Source organism: Stigmatopora argus, chromosome 20 (assembly GCF_051989625.1).
Source record: "Stigmatopora argus isolate UIUO_Sarg chromosome 20, RoL_Sarg_1.0, whole genome shotgun sequence".
NCBI lineage: Eukaryota > Metazoa > Chordata > Actinopteri > Syngnathiformes > Syngnathidae > Stigmatopora > Stigmatopora argus.
The window spans coordinates 5,572,893-5,600,386 of NC_135406.1; the positions used below are offsets into that span (position 1 = coordinate 5,572,893).

General features: G+C 36.4%; 2 protein-coding genes across 5 annotated transcripts in view; one reads left to right on the forward strand and one right to left on the reverse strand.

Moving 5' to 3' along the window:
• The window catches only part of LOC144065737 (RNA-binding protein with multiple splicing-like), a 28,374-nt gene extending 10,705 nt beyond the window's left edge, over positions 1-17,669 (reverse strand). For all 4 annotated transcript variants that reach the window (XR_013297285.1, XR_013297284.1, XM_077588782.1 and 1 more), the window contains exons 1-8: positions 17,578-17,669; positions 17,432-17,451; positions 14,550-14,770; positions 9,591-9,668; positions 9,484-9,522; positions 8,179-8,241; positions 3,023-3,173; positions 172-299 (exon numbers count right to left, since the gene is read on the reverse strand). Coding sequence is in view for 2 of the 4 variants with exons in the window: in XM_077588782.1 (XP_077444908.1) it covers positions 172-299; positions 3,023-3,173; positions 8,179-8,241; positions 9,484-9,522; positions 9,591-9,668; positions 14,550-14,609 (519 nt within the window). In the remaining 2 variants the exon portion in view is untranslated. The remainder of the gene's footprint in view (positions 1-171; positions 300-3,022; positions 3,174-8,178; positions 8,242-9,483; positions 9,523-9,590; positions 9,669-14,549; positions 14,771-17,431; positions 17,452-17,577) is intronic.
• A 271-nt stretch (positions 17,670-17,940) lies between these two features.
• Positions 17,941-25,691, forward strand: LOC144065736 (uncharacterized). The gene is made up of 10 exons (XM_077588780.1): positions 17,941-17,990; positions 18,191-18,305; positions 20,748-20,941; positions 21,009-21,071; positions 22,245-22,358; positions 22,442-22,625; positions 23,707-23,779; positions 23,876-23,945; positions 25,056-25,207; positions 25,289-25,691. Exons 2-10 carry the CDS (start codon positions 18,191-18,193, stop codon positions 25,449-25,451), a joined length of 1,128 nt encoding a protein of 375 aa, XP_077444906.1. The 5' UTR covers positions 17,941-17,990; the 3' UTR covers positions 25,452-25,691.
• The last annotated feature ends 1,803 nt before the right edge of the window (positions 25,692-27,494 follow it).

Genomic DNA, 27,494 nt, shown 5'->3' on the forward strand with positions numbered 1-27,494 from the left:
CGATGCTTGTTTAATGCAGCAGAGCCTGCAGAACTGATTGTGAAGGCATTGGGGCAGATTTCTGACACTGGCAACAAATAATGGCTGAAATGTGATGGTTAAATGCTTCAATATGAAAACACACATCTGGAAGCAGTGCAACCGGGTAAGAAGCGGTGCGCCGCGGGTTACCTGAGCGTGGAGTGAGGAAGGGTAGGTGAAAGCGGGTGGGAGGGCCGGCGACAGCTCCGCCGGGTACAGCGGGTACGATGCCCACACATCTGGGCTGCTGGGATAGAGCGCAGGCAACGTGAGCTCATCTGTGGAAAGAAGAAGACGAGGCGCGGGGGCGGGGCCTAGCGTTAGCGCCATGAATGCTATAAAAAAATTAAAAACGCCAAAAAAATACGTGGAAAAAAGATTTTTGAAATCTAAAAAAAAAAAAATTTAAAGGTTTCCCCCCAATTTATTAAAATGAAAAATAAAACAAAAAATGTTTACTTCTTTGTCCTTTTCTCTTTTAATGTAATGACATCAATAAAAAAATAGAATACAGTAATCCCTCGATTATCGCGATTTATTCACTTACGATTTTTTCTGCTATCAATTATAAAAAAAAATTATATAGGGGTGATTTTTCAATTATGTCTGGTCTACATTAACCGCGATATTTGAGGGATTACTGTATTCAGTTTTCCTTTTTAATAAAAGAAGAAAAGATTAAAATACTTTTTTTTTTAAATATTGAATTTTTGCTCTACTTTCTAAAAACATGAGAAAAAAAATTCCAGGACAATATTTCCTATTAAAAGGCTGAAAAATTCAATTTTTTTTAATCAACTATTAGAAAAACTGCTAATCCTTGAATCAACCCATTGGGGTAACCTCGAAATAAATATATTGGCTTAAAAAAAGAATCTAAAAGTCTAAAATGTGTAAAAATCAATTATTAAGATAGAAAAAAAAATAGCTAAGCTAAACTGATGTCAGAAATGGGAGTGATGTCATCTGGCACCGCATATTTAAGATAAGAGTGCTTTGTTTGCTCTTTGGGGGTTGAAATAGCCATTAAAAAACGGCCGCGGAATCCGGAAGCTTCTTTCTGGAGGAAATGTTTAACTTTCGGTGGGAGGGGGAGGGGCTAGGGCACTACAAACACACCTGCTAGCGTGCAATGCAAAGAAAACACCAGAATATCAAGTTTGGGAGGATTCTTTGACACAAAATGGCCGCTACTGTATCTTCTGGAGTAAGTAAGTGTGACCACCAAATGCTAGTAGCGGTAGCGTTACGCCTTGCTTGACAAACTCCATACACTCCGCTGGCCTCCCATTGGTTGTTTTCTTTTCTTTTTTTTAAATTTAGTTCAGTATGATTTAATGTTTGCCAAATTTCAATTTTAATCTTGTAATAGTACAATCTACGGTTTAATCTCGGTCATATTCCGATTTTAATCTCGTCGTCGTTGGATTTTTATCTCGTAAATTAAGATTTTTCTCTCGGAATATTAAAATGTATGACACACAACCGTGATTTACTTGGTATTTTTTTTTGCGGACGGTGGAACCAATTAGCGAATTTCCATCTAAAATATGACTACAGTGGTACCTCGACATACGAGTGCCCTGACGAGCACTGGGCGGAGCGATCGCTAATACGAGAGGAGTGTATACTACTTCTCGTTGGCAAGTGGTCGTGCGTTATCCTATTGTGAGGACATTTGTGTGCATCATTTTCAGAATATTTTGAAGGGAAGACAAAAACAAACAAACCTCGATAAGTTGCATCTGAAAGTCAGGGTGGAGGCGGGGCCAATATAACCAACCCGGGAGAAGAAAGGTATCAAAATGTCAAACAAAATTTGAATTAAGTTTAGTGTAAGGTTAGATTAAACTTATTTTTGAGTGTCTGCATCATAATCGAAGTTTATGTAAATTTGTTTGTTATGTTATGTTATGTTATGAGCGCGTTGCCGTGCAAAAAGTCTCTCCGTCTAGTTTTAGTACTATTAAACACATTTTAGTACTATTAAACCACTAGTTATTAGTGACTTTGTTAATAGATGGCGAATTAGAACAAATAAAAATGTTTTTCCAATCCAATATCCTGTTTTTGGTGTTTTTTCGGTACACGGTCGATTGGTCGCCGGTCTTTTGGTCGCCGGTCTTTTGGTCGCCCGGAAGGTTATTGATAATTACCATTTAAATCGTTGCTCAAATTCCCTAAATACAAACTGCGAATTACTATTTAGTCATACTTAATGCCCTATTAATTATTAGGCTAAAGAAAAGCTCCAAATTTCCCGGACTTTTATTGTTTTTTGTTGGAGAACTTGTTAAGACCCTGACTGACGTAGCTTCTTAAAGGGACAACACATGTACATACAAATTCTTATACACTCACACGTCGGCTCAGTGAAGCTGCTCATGGCCATTGTTGGCTTTGATTGATGCGTAGACCGTGTTGTTTTACCTTGTTTTGGCGCCGGTCTTTTGGTCGCCGGTCTTTTGGTCGCCGGTCTTTTGGTCGCCCGTTGTCGTGGTCCGGGCGACCAAAAGACCGCGACCAAAAGACTGGCGACCAATCGACCGCACACGTTTTTTTCAGAGGGTTGGAACGAATTAATTCGTTTTTAGTTCATTTCAATGGGGAACGTTCGTTTGAGTGACGAGAAAATCGACATACGAGCTCAGTCCCGGAACGAATTAAGTTCGTATCTCGAGGTACCACTGTATTTACAAAAAATAAAAATCCAAGCTACAAAAGTTCTGCAACCAACTAATTTTGTAAGTAGACGCCCCCCATAAACCACACCCGTCTCCCACAATGACTCACTGCGCCTGTATTCTCTATCTTTTAATCACTTTTATAGGATCCTATTTACAATTATTTTTTTGCACCGACTGTTCCGCTGCTGGACAGTTAATAAAGATTTTACGACAGCGACAGTGCGACCCCGAGGCGGATTTGTTCCCTTATTTCCTGCGGGTAAAATAAAAGCCCGGGAAATGGTTGCAGAACTTGAGCGCGGTGCACGACTCACATGGGTCTCTGCTAATGAAGGGAGGGCCGGGGCTCTGCTGGGACGGCGGGGGGTTGGGCGTGCCCACCAGCTTGTTCTTGGCCATCTTGGTGTTGGCCTTGGCGAACTCCAGACGGAGCGTCTGGGGGATCTCGGGATCAAAACGGACCCCCTGAAAGGACAAAAAAACAAAATCACATTTTAGCGCCGTCTATGAGAAACATATTCATTAAGTATTCATTAAATGGCACTAATCGGGTTGTGGTTCATATTTTATAAGTGATATGGTTAAAAAATGACTACAGAAAGAGACATGGGGAAAACAGATTCTAAAGCACTGGTGTCAAAGTTGCGGCGTGAGGGCCAAATCTGGTCCGTAGTGTGGTTTTGTACGGCCCAAAAAAGTAAACACATTTAATGTTGGCTTCCTGTTGTATGATAAAATTTAAATGGGAATTAAATTTGTATATAGAGAATATTTACTGTTTTTGCACTTTTAAAATAAATAAATTTTTTAAATCCCCGAAATATTTGTTTTCAGTTTATTTTTTGTTTAATATTTTCATAAAACAAACACAAAAATAGAAATAATGATAACGGAATATTTGGAATAGAAAGTAATTTTTTAACATAAATAAAATATACTTACTAAATAAATCTCTTTTTTTAAACAGAAACAAATGATTAACAGAAATATTCCATGTTTTCATTTATGAAAAGTTAAAATATATTTTTTAAACAAAACAAAAAACTGAATACCAAACAAAAACAAAAAACAAACACTAAAATAGTAATAAATAATAAAGCTGAATATTTCAAATAGAAGATATATTTTTGACATAAAAAACAATATACTTACTAAATAAATATATCTATTATTTTTTTAAAACAAATGATTAACAGATAGAATTATTTCATGTTTTCATTTAAAAAAAAAAAAATTGAAATCTAAAAAAACGCATATTAAAAGGTTTACTTTTTAAATAAAAAAATTTAGAAAAATAAACTAAAACAATGTTTAATCTTATCTCCCTTTATCTTTCAATGTAAGGAAACTAACAATAGAAAATGTACCGTTTCCCTTTTTCCAAGATTTAAAAAAATAATAAATGTTTTCCCTACTTGAGATTTTTTTTAAATACAGTAAATACAGTAGTACTTCGACATACGAGTGCCCCGACATACGAGCAATTTGAGATACGAGTAAAATTTCGGGCAAATATTTATCTTGAGATGCGAGACACATTTTGATATAGGAGCAGACAGCGGACGCGAGATGCTGCTCATAAGAACATCATGGACAACTCCCTCGTATAATGTCTCTGGTCGCAACTCCCTCTTTGTAATGTCTCTACGAGCACTGGGCGGAGCATTGCATTTTTTCAGTGTTTTTTTTCCCGTTAGTCATTGCGAATGGCGAGGCGATCGCTAATACGAGATGAGTATATACTACTTCTCGTTGGCATGTGGTTGTGCGTTATCCTATTGTGAGGACATTTGTGTGCATCATTTTTAGAATATTTTGAAGGGAAGACAAAAGCAAAGAACCCTCGATAGGTTGCATCTGAAAGTCAGGGTGGAGGCGGGGCCAATAGAGCCAACCCGGGAGAAGAAAGGTATCAAAATTTAAAACAAAAATTGAATCAAGTCTAGTGTAAGGTTAGATTAAACTTATTTTTGAGTGTCTGTAACGTAATCCAAGTTCATTTAAATTTATTTATGTTATGTTACGAGCGCGTTGCCGTGCAAAAAGTCTAATTTTAGTACTATTAAACACATTTTAGTACTATTAAACCACTAGTTATTTGTTACTTCGTTAATAGATGGCGAATTAGAACAAATAAAAATGTTTTTCCAATCCAATATCCTGGTTTTGGTGTTTTTTCAGAGGGTTAGAACGAATTCATTAGTTTTTAGTTCATTTCTATGTTAAACGTTCATTTAAGTGACGAGAAAATCGACATACGAGCTCAGTCCCGGATCCCATTAAGCTCATATCTCGAGGTACCACTGTATGTACATTTAAAAACAAAAATCCAAGAGAACACTTAAAAATCTTGAAATAATCTAGCAACTCTCAGAAAATCGACAAATTGTAGCACCCTACAAATGAAATTAACGTATTTCCTGTCATCGCCAAATAAACTAACGTCTTTTAATATCATTTTTAAGAGCCTTTGTGTACTCGGAGTATTTGGCGTACTCCTTTGTTCTATAAATACACACTTCAAGCCGTGATGAAGCGCCCGCAAATTTAGACCACTAAAAAAAAATGAGATTTCACAAAGGTCTTTGACATTTCTATTTTTCGCCGGCGTTTGTTGATCAGGTGTCCAACTAAAGCTTTCATGTGTCTTTTGTCTGAAGAATCCTCAAAAGTCGTACGGCTGTTTTTAACTCATCGTTGGGTGCGTTATTTGTTTTAATGACAAAACTCACATTTTTCACACTCGTTTGGGAGGCAGCTTTTTGATAAATAAAGCTTAGAAAAATATGGAAATGTTTTTTTTCCCAGGGAAAACAATCGTGCATCCCGCGAGTGACGTTTTGCATATTGAAATATGGACGAGCGAGTTTGTTTGGCGTGTTGAATCTGGGGAAACTGACATTCCAAAATTAACAAATCTCCCCTTATTTGCATGATTTTTTTAAAATACAGAATAACCTGAGTCCAAAGGTTAAAGTTTCGAGACATATTCTTATTCAAAACGTCTCAAAACTTTAATAATGTTTTATTTATGAAAAATACAAATACGAAACAAGTTCAGGAGCTAATTCATTTTAACAAAGTGGGACACCTATGTCATTTTTAAAGGGTTTAGTTGGTCTTTTTTTTCAAGACTGTAGAACGATTGATAGAATTTACCTATAATTTACAAAAAAATCCAAGTTACAAAGTTCTTGAACCAATGTATTTTGTAAGCAGATGCACCAATGCACAATGAAAAAGTGTCCCAAAACTTTAATGCTGATCTATTTAGGAAAAATCCAAGTTACGAAACAAAATTAGGAGCTAATTAATTTAAAAATTGGGACACTTGGATCATTTTTAAATGGTTTTGTTGATTTTTTCCCCTCCAAGACTGTGGAACGAATGATAGAATTTACATATACAGTGGTACCTCGAGATACGATCTTAATTCGTTCCGGGACTGAGCTCGTATGTCGATTTTCTCGTAACTAAAACGAACGATTCCAATTGAAATGAACTAAAAAAAAATGAATTCGTTCCAACCCTCTGAAAAAACACCAAAAACAGATTATTGGATTGGAAAAACATTTTGATTTGGTCTAATTCGCCATCTATTAACAAAGTAACAAATAACTAGTGGTTTAATATTACTAAAATGTGTTTAATAGTACTAAAATGAGACTTTTTGCACGGCAACACGCTCGCAACATAAACAAAATGAAATGAACTTGGATAACGATGCAGACACACAAATAAGTTTAATCTAGCCTTACACTAAACTTAATTCTAATTTTGTTTCACATTTTGATACCTTTCTTCTCCCGGGTTGGCTCTATTGACCCGCCTCCACCCTGACTTTCGGATGCAACCTATTGAGGGTTGTTTGCTTTTGTATTCCCTTCAAAATAGTCAGAAAATGATGTACACCAATGACCTCACAATTGGATAACGCATGACCACTTGCCAACGAATATTATATACTCATCTCGTATTAGCGATCAAGCTCCGCCATTCGCACTGACTAACGGGGAAAAAAACACTGAAAAAATGCAACAGGAGGGAGTTGCGGGGAGAGAGACAGTGTCCACGATGTTCTTATGAACACCCTCTCACGTCCGCTGTCTGCTCGTATATCAAAATTTGTCTCGTATCTCAAGATGAATACCTGCTCAAAATTTTACTTCTATCTCAAATTTCTCGTATGTCGAGGTACTACTGTATATATACATTTTTCCAACATCTCAAGTAGGAAAAACATTTATTATTTTTTTAAATCTTTGAAAAGGGGAAGCGGTACATTTTCTATTGTTAGTTTCCTTACATTGAAAGATAAAGGGAGACAAGATTAAATATTATTGGTTTGTTTATTTTTCTAATATTTTTTAATATTGTTTTTTTAGATTTCAAAAATTTGTAACTTTAAAAAAAATGAAAACACAAAATCTGTTAATCATTTGTTTCAAAAAAATAATAGATATATTTATTTAGTAAGTATATTGTTTTTTGATGTAAAAAAAATATATTTTCTATTTGAAATATTCAGTTTTATTATTTATTACTATTTTAGTGTTTGGTCTTTGTCTTTGTTTGGTATTCTGTTTTTTTTGTTTAAAAATATATTTTAACTTTTCATAAATGAAAACATGAAATATTTCTGTTAATCATTTGTTTCTGTTTTAAAGAGATATTTATTTAGTAGGTACATTTTGTTTTTTTATGTCAAAAAATATACTTTCTATTCAAAATATTCAGTTATAATTTTTTCTATTTTTGTATTTGTTTTATGAAAATATTTGACAAAAAATAAACTGAAAACAAATATTTTGGGGATTGAAAAAGTGTATTTATTTTCTTAATATTTTTTAATATTGTTTTTTTAGATTTCAAATTTTTTTATTTTTTTTTTAAATGAAGACACAATATTTCCTTCTATCTGTTAATCATTTGTTTCAAAAATAATAATAGATATATTTATTTAGTAAGTATATTGTTTTTTTATGTTAAAAAATATATTTTCTATTTGAAATATTCAGTTTTATTATTTCTTACTATTTTAGTATTTGGTTTTTGTTTGGTATTCAGATTTTTTTGTTTAAAAATATATATTGGAACTTTTCATAAATGAAAACATGAAATATTTCTGTTAATCATTTGTTTCTGTTTAAAAAAGAGATATTTATTTAGTAAGTATATTTCATTTATGTTAAAAAATATACTTGCTCAAATTGCTCGTATGTCGGGCCACTCGTTTGACGAAAAATCCAAGTTACAAAGTCCTGCAACCAATGCATTTTGTAAGTAGAGGCACCACTGCACAATGAAAAAGTCTCTCAAAACTTTCACCATCTCGCGTGAGAAAAATGATTTTTGTTTCCCCAAACAGCTTCTCATTAACGCCCTTTGTTACTCCGACAAATTAAGCCCCTGATCCATTTTTCGGAATTTTCAACCTCGTTTTTTGCCCCCGTTCTCAGCATGTACTTACGTTCAAGGCGTTCTTCGCCGCCTCCGCTTCTGATCGACTGTCAAAGCTGACAAATCCCACCGGCTAGAGAGGAAACAAAAAAAAACACTTTAGGGCAGAAAACTGACTCGGCGTTCCTGTCCGAGTGACGCAAAAAAAGCCCCTGCCCCCCCAAACAAAAAAATGTGACCATTTTGTTAGTGTCTGTAGTCAAAGAAGGCAACAATCCTGATTTTATTGCGAACCGAGAATTCAAAACGTCTCGCGGGGTTGTTCAGCCGCAAGCGATCTTTTAAAAACAACAAAGTGGAATATAAAAATAGAAAAAAATCCGAAGAAAGGGCCTCTCGCTTTATAAGGAAGCGGTCCGGGCTTTTTTCTTTTTTATCCCACTTGTCTCTTCTTATTGTGCGCCGGGAAAAAGTCCAAACTAAGCGAGATGAAATGCCTCAAATCAAGACGAAATATGCTTGCGCCGTCTTTCCAGACAGGTTTTCTTAGCCAGCGCTTCCCCAACTCGCTTCGAGCGCTTTTCTTGAAAGATCTTGACGAGATTTTACAGCCATCCTCTCGAAATATCGACGGTGACGCCAGAATTGCTTTACAACGACAGTAAAAAAATAAAAATAAGCGTTCCTCTTGCCAATTCAGCTCGGTTGGCGTTTAACTATTTTTACGTTTGTTCATGGTTTATGATCCAATCAAAAATTGCCTTCCTAAAATGCAACTTAAACTCACTGCAGTGCGGCTTATAGTCCGGAAAATACGCTACTCATTGCCTTACTGGTTTCTAAGAATTTTAATTAATTTTATTTGAATAAAACTATTAATTATTGTGAGAATTTTTGGAGGGTAATTTTTTTTTAAAGAGAAAATTCTTAATAATGAAAACAAAGTTGTTACTTTTTTTAAGGAATAAAAATAAAAAATCTAAAAATAAATATTTTCAGTTTTTTTTAAGAAATAAAAAACACATCTAAAAAAAATATTTTCTGTTTTTTTAAAGAAATAAAAAACACAAATCTAAAAATAAATGTTTTCTGTTTATTTTAAAGAAATAAAAAACACAAATCTAAATATAAATATTTTCATTTTTTTAAATAAATAAAAAACAAATCTAAAAATATATATTTTCTGTTTTTTTTTAAATAAAAACAAATCTAAATAAAAATATTTTCTGTTTTTTTAAGAAATAAAACAGACATCTAAAAATAAATATTTTCTGTTCATTTTAAAGAAATAAAAAACAAATCTAAAAATAAACATTTTCTTTTTTTTGGGGGGGCCGTCCAGCGTCACGTGATAATTCGGCGGAAAAAAACCCACCTGTTTGGAAGTCAGCTTAATGAGGGAACCTTCATAGCCCTGAAACAAAGAAGAGAAGATTACCACCACTCCTCAAAATAACCCGCGTTGGAAACACCCAAACAAACCTTAAATGGTCGGAAGAGAAGATAAAGCTCCCTCGGCTTGATGTCCAGCGGCAGCCCGCTAACGAAAAGCGTTCGAACCTGCGGAATTTTTTTTAAAAATAAAAAAATAAATCATTTTACAATTAAAAAAAAATGCAAACTTCTCTGATGCTAGCTTGGAATGAAGAGAAAATTCCTCTCTTTACTGTATTTCCTGGACTATAAGTGCAGTCAGGGTGCGATAGATAGATAGAAATATATCTCTATATACATCTATATATCTCTAAGCAGCGTTGGAATAGTTACGCTAGCTACTAGCTAGTTACTATTTGCAAATGGATTGTGGCCGCCTGGACAAACGTATAAAACTTCGGACACAGAAAATGAGGACTTTGATGGATTTGTGGGTTATGATGACGTGAGTACATTGTAAAATGGCTAAATAAAGTACAACCGAACTCAGTTTTGCTTCCGTGACGTTTTAAAAACATGTTTTTAGCGTGTGGGTGTAGTGTGTATGTTTAAGCTGGTGTATTTTTTGCCATGCCTGGCCGCGTCTATGAAAACGGTGCGTCCTTTGTGTGTGTAAAATACAGAAATAGCACTCGTTATAGGCACTGCGGCTAAAAATACGATGTGCCATATAGTCGTGAAAATACGATGTATATATATATGTATGCATTAATTAATTTACTTATTTATTACCTATCTATTTATGCCTAAACTGTATTTTCCTGTGTCTGTATTCTCACCTTGCTACTTTGACAATGAAATTTCCCGAATACAGGATGAATAAAATTATCTAATCTAAAAACAACATTATTATTATTTCTATCCAAAACTATTGATTCATTGATTTTAGCATTGGGAGTGGGCGGGCTATCGACTATTTGGGGTTGCCATGGCGAATCCGTAGAATTGGGTGTAACTTATACAAACAACTGAGAACGGCTTAATCCAAAAAAATTGGAATTCATTAAATTATAATCAGCATGTTGTCGCCTCTATGGTTATTTTCTAATTTGGATTTTAATTTAGCAATTGATGTTTTTTCTATTTTGAATCAAATGACCGTTTTGGCTGCATTGTCTTGCTTTATGGCGTTTTGTCTTTGTCATTTTGCAGTCTAATTTGTGCGCATATAAGCCGTACTCTCGATTCAGGCATTTTATTTTAGCGACAAATACAGCGTTAAAAATACGGGAAAACAACTTTTGGACCTGCCGGCGTTTCACTTACGAGTGACTTTACAACCGAGGCTTCACCCTTGATGTGCTTTCAAGCCCCAATTAAAATGCTGCAGATCTGTAAATGTTCCAACAGGTTAACCTTTAAAAAGCGTCCACTCCCACCAGTCGCAAAAACGCAACGGCGAACGGACCTCGCCGTGACCTAGAAAAGTGCTCCGGGAGCAAAAGACGCTGAGACTGGATGTCATTGTTTGTCTTTTTTTGGGGGGGTTCAGGAACCCCAAAAACTGAACGACACAAATGGACGTAGAGGAGACAATAACGAGGGAGGAAGCCAAGCGCCGGGGGAGGAAAATGCAATGAGAAGATAATGGGAGAAAATGGGGGAGGGGGTGTTTGGGTGTGGCAAGACGGAAGGAAACCGGGAGAACAAAGATAAAAGTCACCCGAAAAACTAAAAACGATTACCGTCTTAGTTGGATGATCGGTCGCAGTATCCAAAAATAAAATAACACAATTAAAAGGAAAAAAAACAGTCGTACTGGAGTATAAGTTGCATTTTTTTCCATAAAATCAAAAAAAAAAGTACAGACGTCAACAATAAAAAAATGATGCAAAAATAGGTTGAATATATACTTTTTTTTAAATTGATAAATTACAGCCAAATCTATAAATAAATCGAAGACCCACCCACCGCCAATGTTGAAATAATCAAAGTCTTAAGCGCCCCCTTGGGGTTCAGTGTAAAAATAACATGAAATTATATAATAACATGGTAGTAATTTTCCACAAAAGTCAAAAATTGCATCTTATAGTCCGGAAAATACGCACGCATTTATTATGCACCTGGTCATTTTTGTCATTTTTAGCAAAAACGCAAGCTAACCGGCTAGCGCTTTGGGAAAACGGCGCTCATGTCTGACATCTGCCATCTTTTTTGCTACATATGCGCTAATTATATATTATATACATGGTAGTAATTTTTCCGTAAAGTCAAAAAAATGCATCTTATAGTCCGGAAAATATGCAAGCATGTATTATGCACCTGGTCTTTTTTGTCATTTTTAGCAAAAACTCAAGCTAACCGGCTAGCGCTATGGGGAAAAATGGCGCTTATGTCTGCCATCTATTTCTGCTACATATGCGCTAATTATATATTATATACATGGTAGTAATTTTCCCCTAAAGTGAAAAAATGCATCTTATAGTCCGAAAAATACGCAAGCATGTATTATGCACCTGGTCATTTTTGTCATTTTTAGCAAAAACGCAAGCTAACCGGCTAGCGCTTTGGGAAAAACAGCGCTTCTGTCTGCCATCTGACATCTTTTTTTGCTACATATGCGCTAAATATATATTATATACATGGTAGTAATTTTCCACAAAAGTAAAAAAATGCATCTTATAGTCCGGAAAATACGCATGTATTATGTACCTGGTCATTTTTGTCATTTTTAGCAAAAACGCAAGCTAACCGGCTAGCGCTTTGGGAAAAACGGCGCTAATGTCTGACATCTGCCATCTTTTTTGCTACATATGCGCTAATTATAGGGGTAGGGGGGTCTTAAGTAGTGTTTGACCACCATCTCAGACTTATTAGCCGGCCGCTAGTGACGCTAAGCCTCGTTGTTGTCCTTTCAAATAGCTCTTGTCGCGCAGCTGACAAATGGCTGAGATAAGATGACAATTCCCCCGCCGCTTGTATAAATAAACTCCAACCTATCAGACGGGAGAGCTCTGGGGGTGGGGGGTACGAAACTGCAGTGATCTTTTTCGATTGTCTTCATTAGCCGGATACCGATTTTTTTTGTGTGTGTAAGGTTTCATGTCACACAGAGTTAATATATCAGTTTGCCCTTTTCGTGTATAGCAGGACGGCGTGCTACGTGCTGCCCGGTGATATCCCCTGCGTTCCCCCCCACCTCGCAAAAAGGTCACGCCGCCCAATGAGAGCACCCCTAAAGAGACCAGCCACATTCGCTCCAGTCACTTCGATCTTCGGGGTCTCGTCGGTCAGTGGCGGTCCGCTTCCACGCAGGGTGATTTACGGGGACCGGTTTATTCGGATTAAAAGAACCAGAGAAGTGGTTAACGTCGGTATGCAGTCGTCCAATCGGGCGAAACTGCGTCAAAACTCCCGAAAAATGGGAAAAATACATCAAATAACTGAAGTTGAAAGTAGAAATGGGCGGAGCCATGTTTTAATCAGCTGAAAGTCTCCACGGCTTCTTCTACTAATATTTACGGTAGATTTGTTGAAATAATATATTTAAATCTCATCTCACGTCATAACTCATTAGGGTTGCAGGGGGTGCTGGAGCCTATCCCAGCTGACTTTGGGCATGAAAATATTGCATCCGATCTGAATTTTAAAGTATTTTTAATCGGACGACATTAAATCACAATTTAAACAAACATGACAAATTCAATGGCTGCCAATCACTTCTGGTCTAAATGGATTGGACACCTGGTGTGTGACAAACACCTAAAAACTAAATCTGTAAAGTAGTTGTTTTTCTAGTTGTTTGTCTTTTGTGTTTCTGGGGAGTAAAAAAAACAATTACCATATTTTCCAGACTATAAGTCACCCGTTTTTTCGTCATTTGGCTAGTCCTGCGTCTTATATATGTATTTATTTATTTTTTCTGACCATTATGTTGCATTTATTATACTGTAGTTGTCCAAAAAAGCTGTTAATGTTACATTAACAGGTACCTATTGTCTGTTATTCCCTATTTTACTGTTACATTAGCGTATAATGTTAGTTTTTCGTTACCGCTAAATAAAAATACCGCAACTTGTCCTTTTCCATACAAGGCCTCGTCACCCGCCTAAATGGAGACCATTCAAGTGCTTAGCGACGGGAAAGCGTCCGCGGCACCTGATAGCTGACTTATCAAACGTCGCCCTTTAGATTAGACGAGGAGCTCGCCTGCGAAAACGCCATGTTTGGCTCGTGAGCCCGGCGGGGATCACGTGAGAGTCATACCTTGACGCCTTGTTAAACTTTGCCTTCCGCCGGTTGTTACTGTGTGCGCAAAGTGGGGGGCTATATCTGACAAACATTAGCATAACAACTAGTTAAAAAAACGCGAATTATAGTCCGGATAATACAGTAACATTTTATTTCCTTCAAGATTTGGTTTAATATTAAATCCAAGGTCAAAACACAGAATTATTGCTGGAGTATTTTTTTAATGCTAATTTCGTTAGTGGACAAAATGGTGGCCGTGCGTCCAGATGAACTGGAAACGGAATGCGACATTTTATTATTCTTCCATTGCCAGTTCTGTGAAATGATTTTTTTTCATCACAAATCATTGAAAAAATGTATTTTAATTATGAATTAAAACAAATTTAGCACTAGTTGACGTAGGAGTGGCAGCAAATGAACGTTCACTCCCTCAGTGCCATCCCTCCCACTTCAAATAGATTGGACCTATAACGCCGTCAAAGCCTTACTAATAGCCTTAATAATAATTGGAAAAAAAATAATTCTTAGTGTCGGTACTGTGAATAGAAACGAGTTAAGTTAGCAACAGTATGGTAATCATAACAATGCAGTATAACATAGTGAACAGACTTTTTTGAAAAATTAAGTGTTTCTTTTTTTATCTATTATTTTATTTTAACCACGCGACATTTATAAACAAACGAAATCAAATTCGAACACCTTTTAATGTTATTAGCGAAATAAAACGTATTGTTAACGAACTTTTCCAAGTGTAGAAATTATGCTAGCGGTCAAGTAATGAAAGCAGGTGTGCACGCCCTCCCACCCGCTACTTACTTCTTCCTCGTGGCCGCTGCTAAATTCACTGGGCTCGGTTTCCTTCTCGCTTTTGTTCATGGTGACCGTCCACTAAAAGAAAAGCAAGCCCAGAAGTTGTCACGGGTCCTCGGGTGTTATTCCTTCCAAACTTCCCGTTTTTAGGCGACCGTGGAGCGGAGCGGAGTAAAGCGAGGTGCCGTCGTCGTGCCTCGGGCGAACTTCTCTCCTCACTTCGGAGCCTGCGAGGAGAGGGGAAGAGTGGGCGTGGCTATGCGGGAATACCGGGAGGGGCTTCGGATCATACTCTCATTATTACAACCCCCCTACAAAAACAAAACAAATACATAAATAAAATAAAAAATAAAACAAATTAACTCAGTGGCGGGGATAAGTGAAAAAAATAGCTAACATAAACTAAATAACTATGCTATCTACTACAGGAAGTCAGGGACTATTTTACCAGTTTTAACAGGTTTGAATGACTTCCTTAATTAAACAAAGCTGTATGTGGGTTAGGGTTATAATTAAGAAAATCAAATTTATTTACGTATGTATAAACTATGCCTGAATTGAAAATTAGATGTACATAGAACCGTAGTGCCATTAAACATATTAGCACTAAAATATGATTTTTCATCGTCGCTAACGATCAACAGCTGGCAATGATTAAATTAAGAAAAATATTTAGGGCGTTAATAAATATAAATATTTATATAATAAAAATATGAATAAAAAGATGCAAATGAATAACAATGTAAAAAAATAATTTAAATAACAATAAAAGCATTTTTGTGTTAATTTTGTTCTTATTAGTTTGTCATTTTATTTATTAATAAACATGTTCATACAATTAAAAAAATATTACTAGTAGTCACAATTTTTAAAAAACTATTTTTAAAGTAGTCATAAGGTTTAAAAAAAAAAACTTTCCAACTCCTAGCTGCCATTGACTGCAATACGTGTCCAAACCAGTTAGCTAGCGCTAATCGAATGTTGCATTGTTTGCCATTGACAGCATCAGACGTCCAAGGTCAAAGGTTAGCATTGGTGTACATTGAGATGTGCAGGCTGGATCTTGTCAAGCTTTGCTGTCTAAATGTGCTTGGGGGAGGTTGAGCGGGTGGGCTTGCGACTCCCCCATCCCTCCCCCATGTCTCCCCCCACACCCCTCCCACCGCTAAGCATCAGACCACACAGCTCAGCCCTGAGACCTGTCAAACACAGCTGGGACGTCTCCTCCATCCCACTCTGTCTCCCCCGACTCCAGTGGGAAGCTTTGATACAGTGGAGAAAGAGTGGGGGGGGGGGCTTCCATTTTTAACCGAGCCCCTCCCAAACTGCTTCTCATCAACATAAAAGCAACTCCGGTTCAAATCGCGATGATCCCGAACGCAACGTCTACCATTGACGGGGCTAGACGTCGAATTGGGATCTGGATTGGACGCCGAGCTAGTTAATGACATCATTGTATTTATTAAAAATATTCCTTGTAATGACGACAGACGGGTCTCACAATGGAAGGACTATTAATAGCCGTTTCCAAATATATACTCAAACAGCATTTAAACTTCCTCTCCTGTGGCTTGCTATCATCAGCAGCCATTTTGTTGGTGGTATCAACTCCCCCCTCCCTACCCCGCCAAGATTAAAAGGACCAACAGTCACTCGCCACTGGAAATAACACTTAGCGACGAGCCCAAAATAAAACCGACGACAGGCAAGACTTCATTAAGAGATCAAGTATGACAAACGAGATGAATAAAACCAGGTTGTTGTTTTTTTATATTACCTTTATGATGCTTCTTTTGAAAATAAGTTATTTTTTGGGTTAGATGTGAGCCACATATTTCAAAATAATGTTAGACCTAAGAAAAACAAGCTTAGCTTTCATAGTTATACAGTTGTACCTCTAATTACAAAATTAATTGGTTCCAGAACTAATTTCGTAACGTGAAAAATTCGTAAGTAGAGGAGTACTTTACATGTAAATTCTCTCATTCGTTCCACAGTCCTCACACAAACTCATTTGCATAGAAAAAGCTTTTGTAACCTGAAAATTTCGTATCTAGAGGCATGTTATGACTGTATATGTAAAAATAGAAATATTTTCAGCCTTTGGCCAATCACATTTGATAAAAGAATTTTGAGGAATGTGATATGTTTCCTCTGATAAAAAATAGATTTTTAAAACCTAAAAAATACGTGTAAATAAAACATTCAATACAAAATGAATTACACTATCATTATTTTTTTAAGGGTGCGGCTTGTACGTGGGGCAGCTTATATGCGAGTAAATACGGTGAGTTTTTTCACATTTTATGCAAGATACGTTTTTTTTCTTGAATTTGAAATAATTTTTGTTAAGCGTTTTATCTGTTTATCTTTATTTTGAAATAAATTACCATATCAGCCGCATTGTTATGGCATTTCATGCATGTCAAGTCTAATTTGTGCACATATAAGCCATGCTCTTGATTTAGTCATATTTTCTTTTAGCAACAAATATGCCGTTTATGCGAGAAAATACGGTATTTTTTTACAGGAAAAAGTTTAACATTGTGAGACAGCAAAAGTAATCAATTTGTATTATTATTTCAATAAGGCTGTCAAGCTGCATTGAGATTCTGTAAAATAATAATAACAAAGTAAGAATGTTATGTTTATTTTGTTACAAGAATACAGTCACAAAGTCTCTTACCAGCATAATCACGTTATTTGTCTGTGTGAGAAATGGAAAGAAAAACTTATAACCGAGCATAAATAGATGTGCTCATAAATTTAAATTTCATTAACCCCAAAAAACCTGTTGACTCATTGACTCTTCTCAATCAAAATTCTCGTCACCGTCAATTACAGCGAAGTTGTAAATATTCACAATTTTAAAAATTAAATGTACTTACCAAACACTGCGTTTTAAGATCTGGAAAAAAGGGGGAAAGACGACAAATTATACTTAAGCCGAGCATTAATTTTATGCTAACTAGCACGAGAAGCTATCTTATCAGTTGAAAACCAACAGAAAAACGAACAAAAAGTATATTCTTACCAATATCTCTACTAAAAGTATTTAAGTATGGATATCTATGAGCTCTTTTTAACTGTTAGTTTTAACATTTGCGCTTTAATAAAAAAAATAAAAAACATTTGCACATGCTCAGAGTGCAGCTGTTAGTGGGGCGGGACTTCCGGTTTTTGAACAGCTGTAAATGTAATTTCTGTCTAATAGAATTATTATTTTTTTTTTTCTAACCAATTAATCTCCGTTTTGATCATACTTTTTTAAATAAAAAGAGCTTTGAGGCCCACATACAGCTTGCCTTTAAAATGAATTGAACAGATAAATAAATCCCGAATTTTACGTATTTAAAAGCCGTCATCTCAAAAGAGGAAGTGACATCACAATGCGCATGCCCAGTAGTAATCGGTCGCAATCTGGTAGTCCGACACAAACGGGCGCATGTAGGTAAACATTGTTTTGTTTCATATAAATTTAACAATTTTATTTTTAATTATCGTTGTGGAAGTTTGATTAGTCCGGGTTCTTTGGGGAAATATCCTGGTAACTTTGACTCGGCTCGTGAATACTTGTTTCGTAAATATTTGGAGTGGCACCGAATTGGAATCTTCAAGATCCTTTTTCCGGCTTTTGATGGGAAAAGATGGATATGGAAATTCATCAGCAACTTCTCATGTACCTGATGAACAGACAGCTTCCACCTACTCAAGCCTCGCGTCGGAAAATTAGACGAATGTCGCGGAATTTCATTGTTGAAGGTAATTAAAAATCCTTATGCTGACAGTTTGTATGATAAATCTGAAAATTAAAAAATGTATGGGCATCTAGGTAGGAGCAAGTCACTATTTTTGGCCAATTAAAAAAGCCTTGTAAGATATTTAAAAAGACATTCAAATAAATAAACGTTTTTTTTAATATTTTTAATTTTTCTAAGCAGAAAATGTAAAAATAAAATTTAAAAAAAGTAAAATACTTGTGTGGGAATCGAACCCACTAAAGTCAAACCACTTCTCCAAATGTGACTTTACTGTTATTCCTCAAATTTTTCATAACAACCTTAAAATAATTGTTTTTTTTAAATAAAATAAATAACAGAATGTTTAGTTTTAACTCATTTCCTGCCACTGCCAAAGTGTCCAATTCATTTAAACTGGTAGAACTGGTTGTTTTTGTGCCATTGACCAATGTTCCCTCTATTTTTTTGTTTATCTGGGCAGAAAGATTAATATCTATGAATGGGCGGCCCGGCGGGTGAGTGGTTCGCGCGTCGGCCTCACAGCTCTGGGTTCCTGGGTTCAAATCCAGGTCGGTCCACTTGTGTTGAATTTGCCTATTCTCCCTAGGCCTGCGTGGGTTTTCTCTGAGTACTCTATTTTCCTCCCACATCCCAAAAAGATGCATTGTAGGCTGATTGGACACTCTAAAATTGCCCCTAGGTATGGGTCTGAGTGTGCACACCTGTCCGTCTCCTTGTGACCTGCGATTGGCTGGCCACCGATACAGGGTGTCCCCCACCCCTGGCCCAAAGTCAGCAGGGATAGGCTCCAGCACCCCCCGCGAGTGATAAAGTGAATAAAGCGGTTCAGAAAATGAATGAAAAAAATATCTATGAATAAAACATCTTCATAAATGCCATTAGAATATGCACAATTCCGACTTAAATTTGACCTTATTTGACACATCTGTCCTTCTCACTTCTCATTCTCGTTCAAATGACTTTTCTGCTGAACGTGTCACTTGAGATAGTCAAGTTTCCATTTACCGTATTTTCACGACTATATGGCGCATCGTATTTTTAGCCGCAGTGTCAGTAACGAGTGCTATTTCTGTATTTTAAACACACAAAGGACGCACCGTTTTTAGACGCATATATGTTATATATTATATATGAATATCTAACCGCAATAGCGCTGGCTACCGGAAGCAGCCACAGGCTCTTTTTCCGGTTTCCGGTGCGCAGAGACTGCTGGGATATATAGTTCTTGCACGCTACACCCACACGCTAAAAACACGTTTTTAAAAAGGCAACGGAATCAAAATGGAGTTCGGTTGTACTTTATTTAAGCATTTTACAACGTAATCACGTCATCACCCACAAATCCATCAAAGCCCTCATTTTCTGTGTCTGAATTGAACAATTGTCCAAATTAGTCATCGAAAACGCTGAGTTTTATACGTTCGTCCAGGCGGCCACAATCCATTCGCCAATAGTAGCTAGCTGGTAGCTAGCATAACTTTTCCAATGGTGCTTTCCATGCTTTGTCAAGCTGTATTGATGTCGATGTATACAGGCCACAATCCATTCGTAAATAGTAGCTAGCTGGTAGCTAGCATAACTTTTCCAACAGTGCTTTCTATGATTTGTCAAGCTGTATTGATGTCGATGTATACAGGCCACAGTCCATTGGGTGTATTGACAAAAGAACTACTACATATCCCAGCAGTCACTGCGCAGTACTTTGTCTACGGGAAAATAGTAGAGTCGGTGTACCCTATCAACTGATTCATTTTATTTGATCGTGATAACAATTTTAGTATTGGTCCATATATAAAGCGCATTGGATTATTAGGCGCCCTGTTTATTTTTGAGAAAATTAAGACTTTTATGTGCACCTTATAGTCGTGAAAATACGGTACATATATGCAATATTTTTCCATGATTTTGCTTTGATTTATTTAATAAGGGATAGCACATATTAATGAACATATTTATATTCATGTTAATGAACATATATATGCAAGATTGTAGCCGAGGGCAAATTTCCATTTATAGTCCATTGTGTAGGTTGAAGACGAACGATTACACATACTAGACACAGACACGCACGCACGCACACAACCACACACACAATAGATTTAGACAGTTCTCACCTGATTTCACTGCTTGATAGAAGGGCTGTAAAACACGAAAAACATAAGAGTGGACAGAGCTACTGCCACTGGCTGCCGCGTAAACGGCGCCATCATGTGGAAGGGGGTTAAAAAAGGGATTTTATTTACTGCGCGCCATATGATTGCTGCTGCGCGAAGAAGACGCGAGTAGTGCGCAATTGCGCACGTGCGCAGCTTAGAGGGAACATTGCCATTGACATTCATTTATTGACCCAAAATTGACTGGACATCCATCACAGTCAATGGCAGCCAATGCCCTAAAATGGAATAAAAATCTCTGTACTGTACTTTAAATTGTCCTCCAACAGACAAAAGACTCTTCTACACTGGGCCGTCCAAGCAATATATGCGCCTGGTCATCCAGCCAATGGAAAAGCAGAATATCCTCATCGAGTGCCACCATAATTCTCGTACTGGGAACCATTTTGGGGTCCGTAGCACCCGCGACAAAGCTATCGCTAGCTACTACTGGCCGACAATGATTGATGACATTAACGAATGGGTAATTACTTACACAGCTTTTCAGAATATTAAATGTATTCTAAAAAAATAGTTTGTTTACATTTCAGGTCAAATGCTGTCATCGCTGCCAGGACAATTGCGCAATTAAAACGGTCCTCAATCCCATTAAGGTACAAAACAGTTACATTTTATTCAAATTAAAAGATTTTCCGATTACAACTGCTCTATTTTTGGTCAGGCATTTTTCAGGGGTGCCTTTTAACTTTTTACAGCCGCAGGGGCCTGTTTTGTTTGAATGTGCATGATGTTTCTTTTCCATTTCAAAAGAAATAATTTTTCACAGGAGCGGGTTTTGTCATCTAAAATGAGTTGGCATTTCAAAATAAAAGTACTTTATATGGGTGGACTTTTGCCTGATTAAAAAGAAATATTTCGAACAAATCTCAGAGCTAAGGATCGTTATAATTCTCAGAAATGAGAGCTAAACTATATCATTTTCAAATTACTTTTATTTTGAAATGCCACAAGCATTTAATTAGTACTTAAATTATAATCTTGGGGAAGTCTGGGTTACCTCGTAAATCTTTTTTTTGTTGCTCTGTCTCGAAGTATAATGTCAAATTGTATTTTGTATTGAATGCTTTTATTTTGACGGAGGCACTTTGACCAGGCGTTCTGCCAAAATTTCCCACCAGAAACAAATTCCAAAGTAAAAGAGTTCACAGTCTGGTTTTTTTAACTGATTAACATGCTGTCTGAATTTGATCAAATTTTTCAGATTGATAGTCAAAATGACTCATTTTCATCGCACTTTTATTTTGAAATGTCACATTAGCTTTTTATGCGTATACTAGTTGGATATTTTACAGATTTCACTATTACGATAATTTTTACAAGTTACAGTCATTAACAACGACTGTCTACTTTATTTTGAAAAACCCAAATCATTTTCAGATGACAAAACCCATTCTCGTTTTATAACTATTTTTTTTGAAAAAAGTTTTTGGGGGGTTAACATGCGAGAATTTGAGTTACCCCAAAAGGTAAATGCATTTCCTTATCCATTATTTTAATTTGAAAATATCGTCGCGGATGCATTGATTCTCACTTTGACCAAATTTAAAGGGTTTAGTTGGTAGTTGTGTGAGGAATTTACATATAAAGTGCACCTCTACTTACGAAATTTTCAAGTTACAAAAAAAGTTCTGGAACCAATTTATTTTGTAAGTAGAGGAACGACTGTACAAGTAAATTCACATACAAGCTCAGACCCGGAACGCATTAAGCTTGTATCTCAAGGTATTTCTGTATTTTTATCGACATTTTTACCCACCGTTTTATAGCTTGGTGGGCAGTCCGCGGCTCGCTGCGCAGCATTTGGATGCAAAAACGGGTTCAAGAACGGTTCCCGTATGTTTGGCTTCCCCAAGGACCAAGAGCACCTGAAAAAATGGATGGTAATGGTTTCAAAATGAACAAAACTTTGTCATGTACGTCAAGTGGAATGGAAGGGACACTGATCTTACACACTTGGCTTCAGGAGCACTTTGACGAGGACCAATTGACCGCCAAGAAAGCGGGCAGCAAGTTGAGGTTGAAGCCAGACGCCGTGCCAACACTCCCCAGTCATCGGCCTAAACCAAAGAAGAAGAAACCCGCTTTTGTGAGGGTGCTGCCAATCCAGATTGAGGAGGATCACACATATTGCACCAAATCAAACTCTGGTATGACGCATTTTCCATATCAAGCTTGTGCGCCCTTAAACAGTTTGCACCCTAGGCGGTCGCCCACATTGCCCGTAGCATAAACCGGCATCTAATATAATACAGTGGTACCTCGAGATACAAGCTTTATTCGTTCCGGGACTGAGCTCGTATGTCAATTTGCTTGTAACTCGAATGAACGTTTCCCATAGAAATGAATTAAAAACAAATTAATTTGTTCCAACCCTCTGAACAAAACACCAAAAACAGAATATTGGATTGGAAAAAACATTTTTATTAGTTCTAATTCGCCATCTATTAACAAAGTCACAAATAACTAGTGGTTTAATAGTATTAAAATGTGTTTAATAGTACTAAAATTAGACTTTTTGCACGGCAACACGCTCATAACATAACAAACAAATTTAAATGAACTTGGATTATAATGCAGACACTCAAAAATAAATTTAATCTAACCTAAGACTAAACTAAATTCTAATTTTGCTTTACATTTTGGTACCTTTCTTCTCCCAGGTTGGCTCTATTTGCCCCGCCTCCTCCCTGAGTTTCAGATGCAACCTATCGAGGGTTGTTTGCTTTTGTCTTCCCTTCAAAATATTCCGAAAATGACGCTCACAAATGTCCTCACAATAGGATAACGCACGACCACTTGCCAACGAGAAGTAGTATATACTCCCCTCCGCCATTCTGCACTGACTAACGGAAAAAAAACTGAAAAAAATCCAACGCTCCGCCTAGTGGTTGTAGAGATTATTACACGAGGGAGTTGCGACCAGAAAGACCGTGCCCATGATGTTCTTATGAGCAGCCTCTCGCGTCCACTGTCTGCTCGTATATCAAAATTTGTCCTGCATCTCAAGATAAATATTTGCTCCAAAATTTACTCCTATCTCAAATTGCTCGTATGTTTCGGGGCACTCGTATGTCGAGGTATTACTGTAATGACAATGAATACCCCTAAAACAAAACAAAGCTGTTTTGGGGGGAACTGTAGTACCTTTTTAATAAACTTTACCTGTCCAAAATTCTGTAATATACTTAGTTGATCACTTTTAACCTATATGTTGATGTTCTGTGTCAGACCCAGCAAGTGACTTATCACCAGAACCGGAACAGGATGGTGTACAGAGACTATTGGAGGACACGTCTGATTGGTATGTTATGTTATATCAAAAAAATAAAATAAACTGCAGTTTCTATTCATTGACTCTATGCAGCTAGCTAAGCTAATTTCTTTGTGTTCCTCTCAGGTGTCGCTGTGGTTCTTGCCATCAAATGCCCAATGAAGTTGAAAATGTTTGCTGCCAGGATATTCCTATGGTAAATCTTGTTAATATATCAAACACTATGTGAAATACTCGTCGAAATCGTAAATTTCAACGATTTTAAGGCAATTTTAAGGGTACGGCTTATACGCGGAGACGGTCAATATGCAAGAAAATACGGTAAATTGCACTGATGTATAAGTTATGCAATATTATACATTAACATAATAGGAAAATAGGCAACAACATTAAAAATAAACACGTGACATTTTAGTTTTTAGCCTAAAAAACAGCATAACAAGCTGTTGATGGTCAGAGTTAAAAAAATAAGATATACAAATCGCACTTGGGTTGAAGTCGTAGGCCCAACCGACTCTGGAAAAGGCGACTTATAGTCCGTAAAATACGCCCCCCCTTTTTTAAAAGATTGATTAGATAATTTTATTCATCCCGTATTCGGGCAATTTCACTGTCACAGTAGCAAGAGGGTGAGAATACAGACACAGGAAAAGACATTTTAGACATAAATAAATAGGTAATAAGTAAGTTCATAAATAAATATATAAATAAATACATAGATACATAAATATATAGATAGATGAATAAAAAAATCGATAGATAAATAAATAGCTAGATACATCACTATATAGATATAAAAAATAGATAAATATATAGATAGATAAATAAATCGATAGATAGATAAATAGCTAGATAGATACATCAATATATAGATAAAAAAATAGATAAATAGATAGATAGATAAATAGCTAGATAGATACATAAATATATAGATAGATCAAAAAATAAATAGATAAATAAGCTTTTTGATGAAAAAAATATATATGTATATGTATACACGTACACATACGTACGCACACACACGTACGCACACGTACGCACACGCACACACACACGTACGCGCACACACACACACGTACGCGCACACACACGTACGCGCACACACACGTAAGCGCACACACACGTAAGCGCACACACATGTACGCACACACACGTACGCACACACACGTACACACGCACACGTACACACGCACACACACGTACGTACACACACCCGTACACACACGTAGACACATACGTGTACACACACGTAGACACGTACACACACGTATACACATACATTGACATATATTTCCTCCCCTCAAAGGTTTTGAGAAGAATGCAACAGGTGCCCGAAGAATTAACGTGCATAACGAAGCATCCTGGATTTCAAGCAAACTGTCTAAACCACTACGTTTTGCAAAATATCAGTAATATCTACAAATCCTGCTGCGGACCAGTCCCGACAAAAACACATACGTACGTACGCCGGCCGTGGATATCAAATTGACGCATATTTGTGATCCTATTGATCTGGAATTTTTCTCCCTCGTATTACAGTGGTTTCACATTCGTGGCCTATCGCAGTTTTGTCAGCTGGTGCTGGGGATTGCTCGCCGTCGAACTACAAGTGGTTATTCCGTCCTGCGCGGCTCGACGGATAAAAGAGGAGTTTCCCGACCTTACTGGACACTGCGTTGGCTTCCTTCCACCGCTGGATTAAATCTAGAAATCGGAGCTCTTGCAACATTTGAAGGAACTTTTGAGGGAACTTTTCTGGAACAGTCAGTTGACAACCAGGTGCATCAGATCCCCCTCACTACACAGTCAAATTGTAAACATTGTCAGAGCGAGTAACATAAAACTGTGGGAAATGATGACCGAATGCGGGAATTGTTTTGATAGGCTTTGCTTTGGCTTTTAATTATACCGAATTAACCCGAATATAAGACGACCACCTCTTTTTCAAGACTCAAATGTGACTTTTGGAACAGCAAATTACATTTTTATACAGAAAATAATGACAGTACATATGAAACAAATGATTATAACATTATTTTGCCGCAAAAACTGTCAATCAAATCTGAATATCTGACCATTTAAATATATAAACTAAATTGCAGTTACATTTTGACATTAATGGCTTTTGGTTTTTCAAATTTAAATGAACCAATCTACTATGATAAAACAACAAATTGCATGCTAACTGCATTAACCATCAAAGTCTTCAAGATATCTGGCGCCATCTAGCGTTGTGAATGGGTATAATGTGTAGACCAGGGGTGGGCAAACCGGTCCTCGAGGGCCGCTGCGGGTGCAGGTTTTCGTTCCAACTGATCCAACATAAACAGTTTAACCAATGAGGTTTCTGCTAAAACAATAAGCACCTGACTGCAATCTACTGATAGGTGGAAAGGTTTCCTCTTATAGGTTGGAAAGAAAACTCGCATCCACTGGCCCTTTCTGGACTAGTTTGGAGACCTCTGGTCTAGACTCTGAATTTAAGAAGACCGACACGTTTTTAGTCTTATTGCGATGCAAAAAAACACTGTCTTATATTCGGTTCAATACGGTAGTAATGGGCCAGACCATTTCAGATATAATATTTAGATTTTTTTTTTTTAATTGGATTAAAAGAACTGTTTACAGATCAGTTTAATAAAGGAAACCGTCTTTAATAATTTTTCATTTAAAAAAGAAACAAGATATTTTTTGAAATTATGTACAATATTAAAGTGGAAAACAGAAAATATTTTTACATCTATTTTCAGATTTTAATTTTTTTTTATTTTGAAGTAAAAACAACCCAAACGGAAAAAAATACAATTTAGGATTTAAAAATTGCAACTATTCATTTAAAAAAGGAAAAACGCAGGAAATGTATTTTTAAATTTTACAAAGTGTTTTGAACTGATAAAAAATTAGAACCAAAAATGGATTAAAATATACAATTATTGATTTAAAAAAGGCAAAACGCAGGAACTAAAAAAATACAATTCATTGGATTCAAAAAATTGCAATTATGGGTTTTAAAAAGGAAAACGCAGGAAATGTATTTTTAAATTACACAAAATGTGTTTTGAACTAATAAAAAATGAGAACAAAAATTGATTAAAATACACAACTATTGATTTTAAAAAGGAAAACGCAGGATATATTTATTTCAAATTTTCAAAATGCTTTTTGAACTAAAAACACAAAAGAACAAAAAAATGGATTAAAAAAGCAATTATTGGTTATTAAAATATATTCCCAGTCTAATATTACAGCTTTTAGAAAATAAAATGTCAACCATTTAGAGTAGACGGAAAGGGGCCACACCCCCAGCACCCCCCCTAATTTCCGCCCCTGCCTATAAACTGTCTTTGACATCCACATAGTTGTACTCGACTCTCCGCTATCAAAACACAATCACCTAAAAACTCCCTCCAAAAAGACCCAAAAGAAAACATTTTATATTTGATTTGTCTTTTTTTGCCACTCGGGAGACACACGTGGCAATTTGTCAGCGGTTTGATAGCGTCCAACCAAAAAGAACAGCCCACTGGGAGATGTTTTTGTGTCTCATAGCACAAGCTGACACTGAGTTGGTGGAGGGCCGCTCAATGAGAGCGAGATAAAAGATGAGCACTGCTTCCAATTCAGCGCAGCGGCCCACACAAGCGCTTTGTGTGGAAAAAGCCTAACGTCCTTCTCGTTCTTGTATCGTACAATTATCACATATGTGTAGCAAAAAGAGGGGAAAAAGCTTTCAACAGTTGCACAA

What these genes read in the sequence shown, in the direction of transcription:
- LOC144065736 (XM_077588780.1), top strand. Translation starts at nt 18,191, where the DNA reads ATGGATATGGAAATTCATCAGCAACTTCTCATGTACCTGATGAACAGA. An exon ending in CGGTCCTCAATCCCATTAAG is followed by an intron (nt 21,072 to 22,244) that starts GTACAAAACAGT and finishes ACCGTTTTATAG; the next exon opens with CTTGGTGGGCAGTCCGCGGC. An exon ending in TTGCACCAAATCAAACTCTG is followed by an intron (nt 22,626 to 23,706) that starts GTATGACGCATT and finishes GTTCTGTGTCAG; the next exon opens with ACCCAGCAAGTGACTTATCA.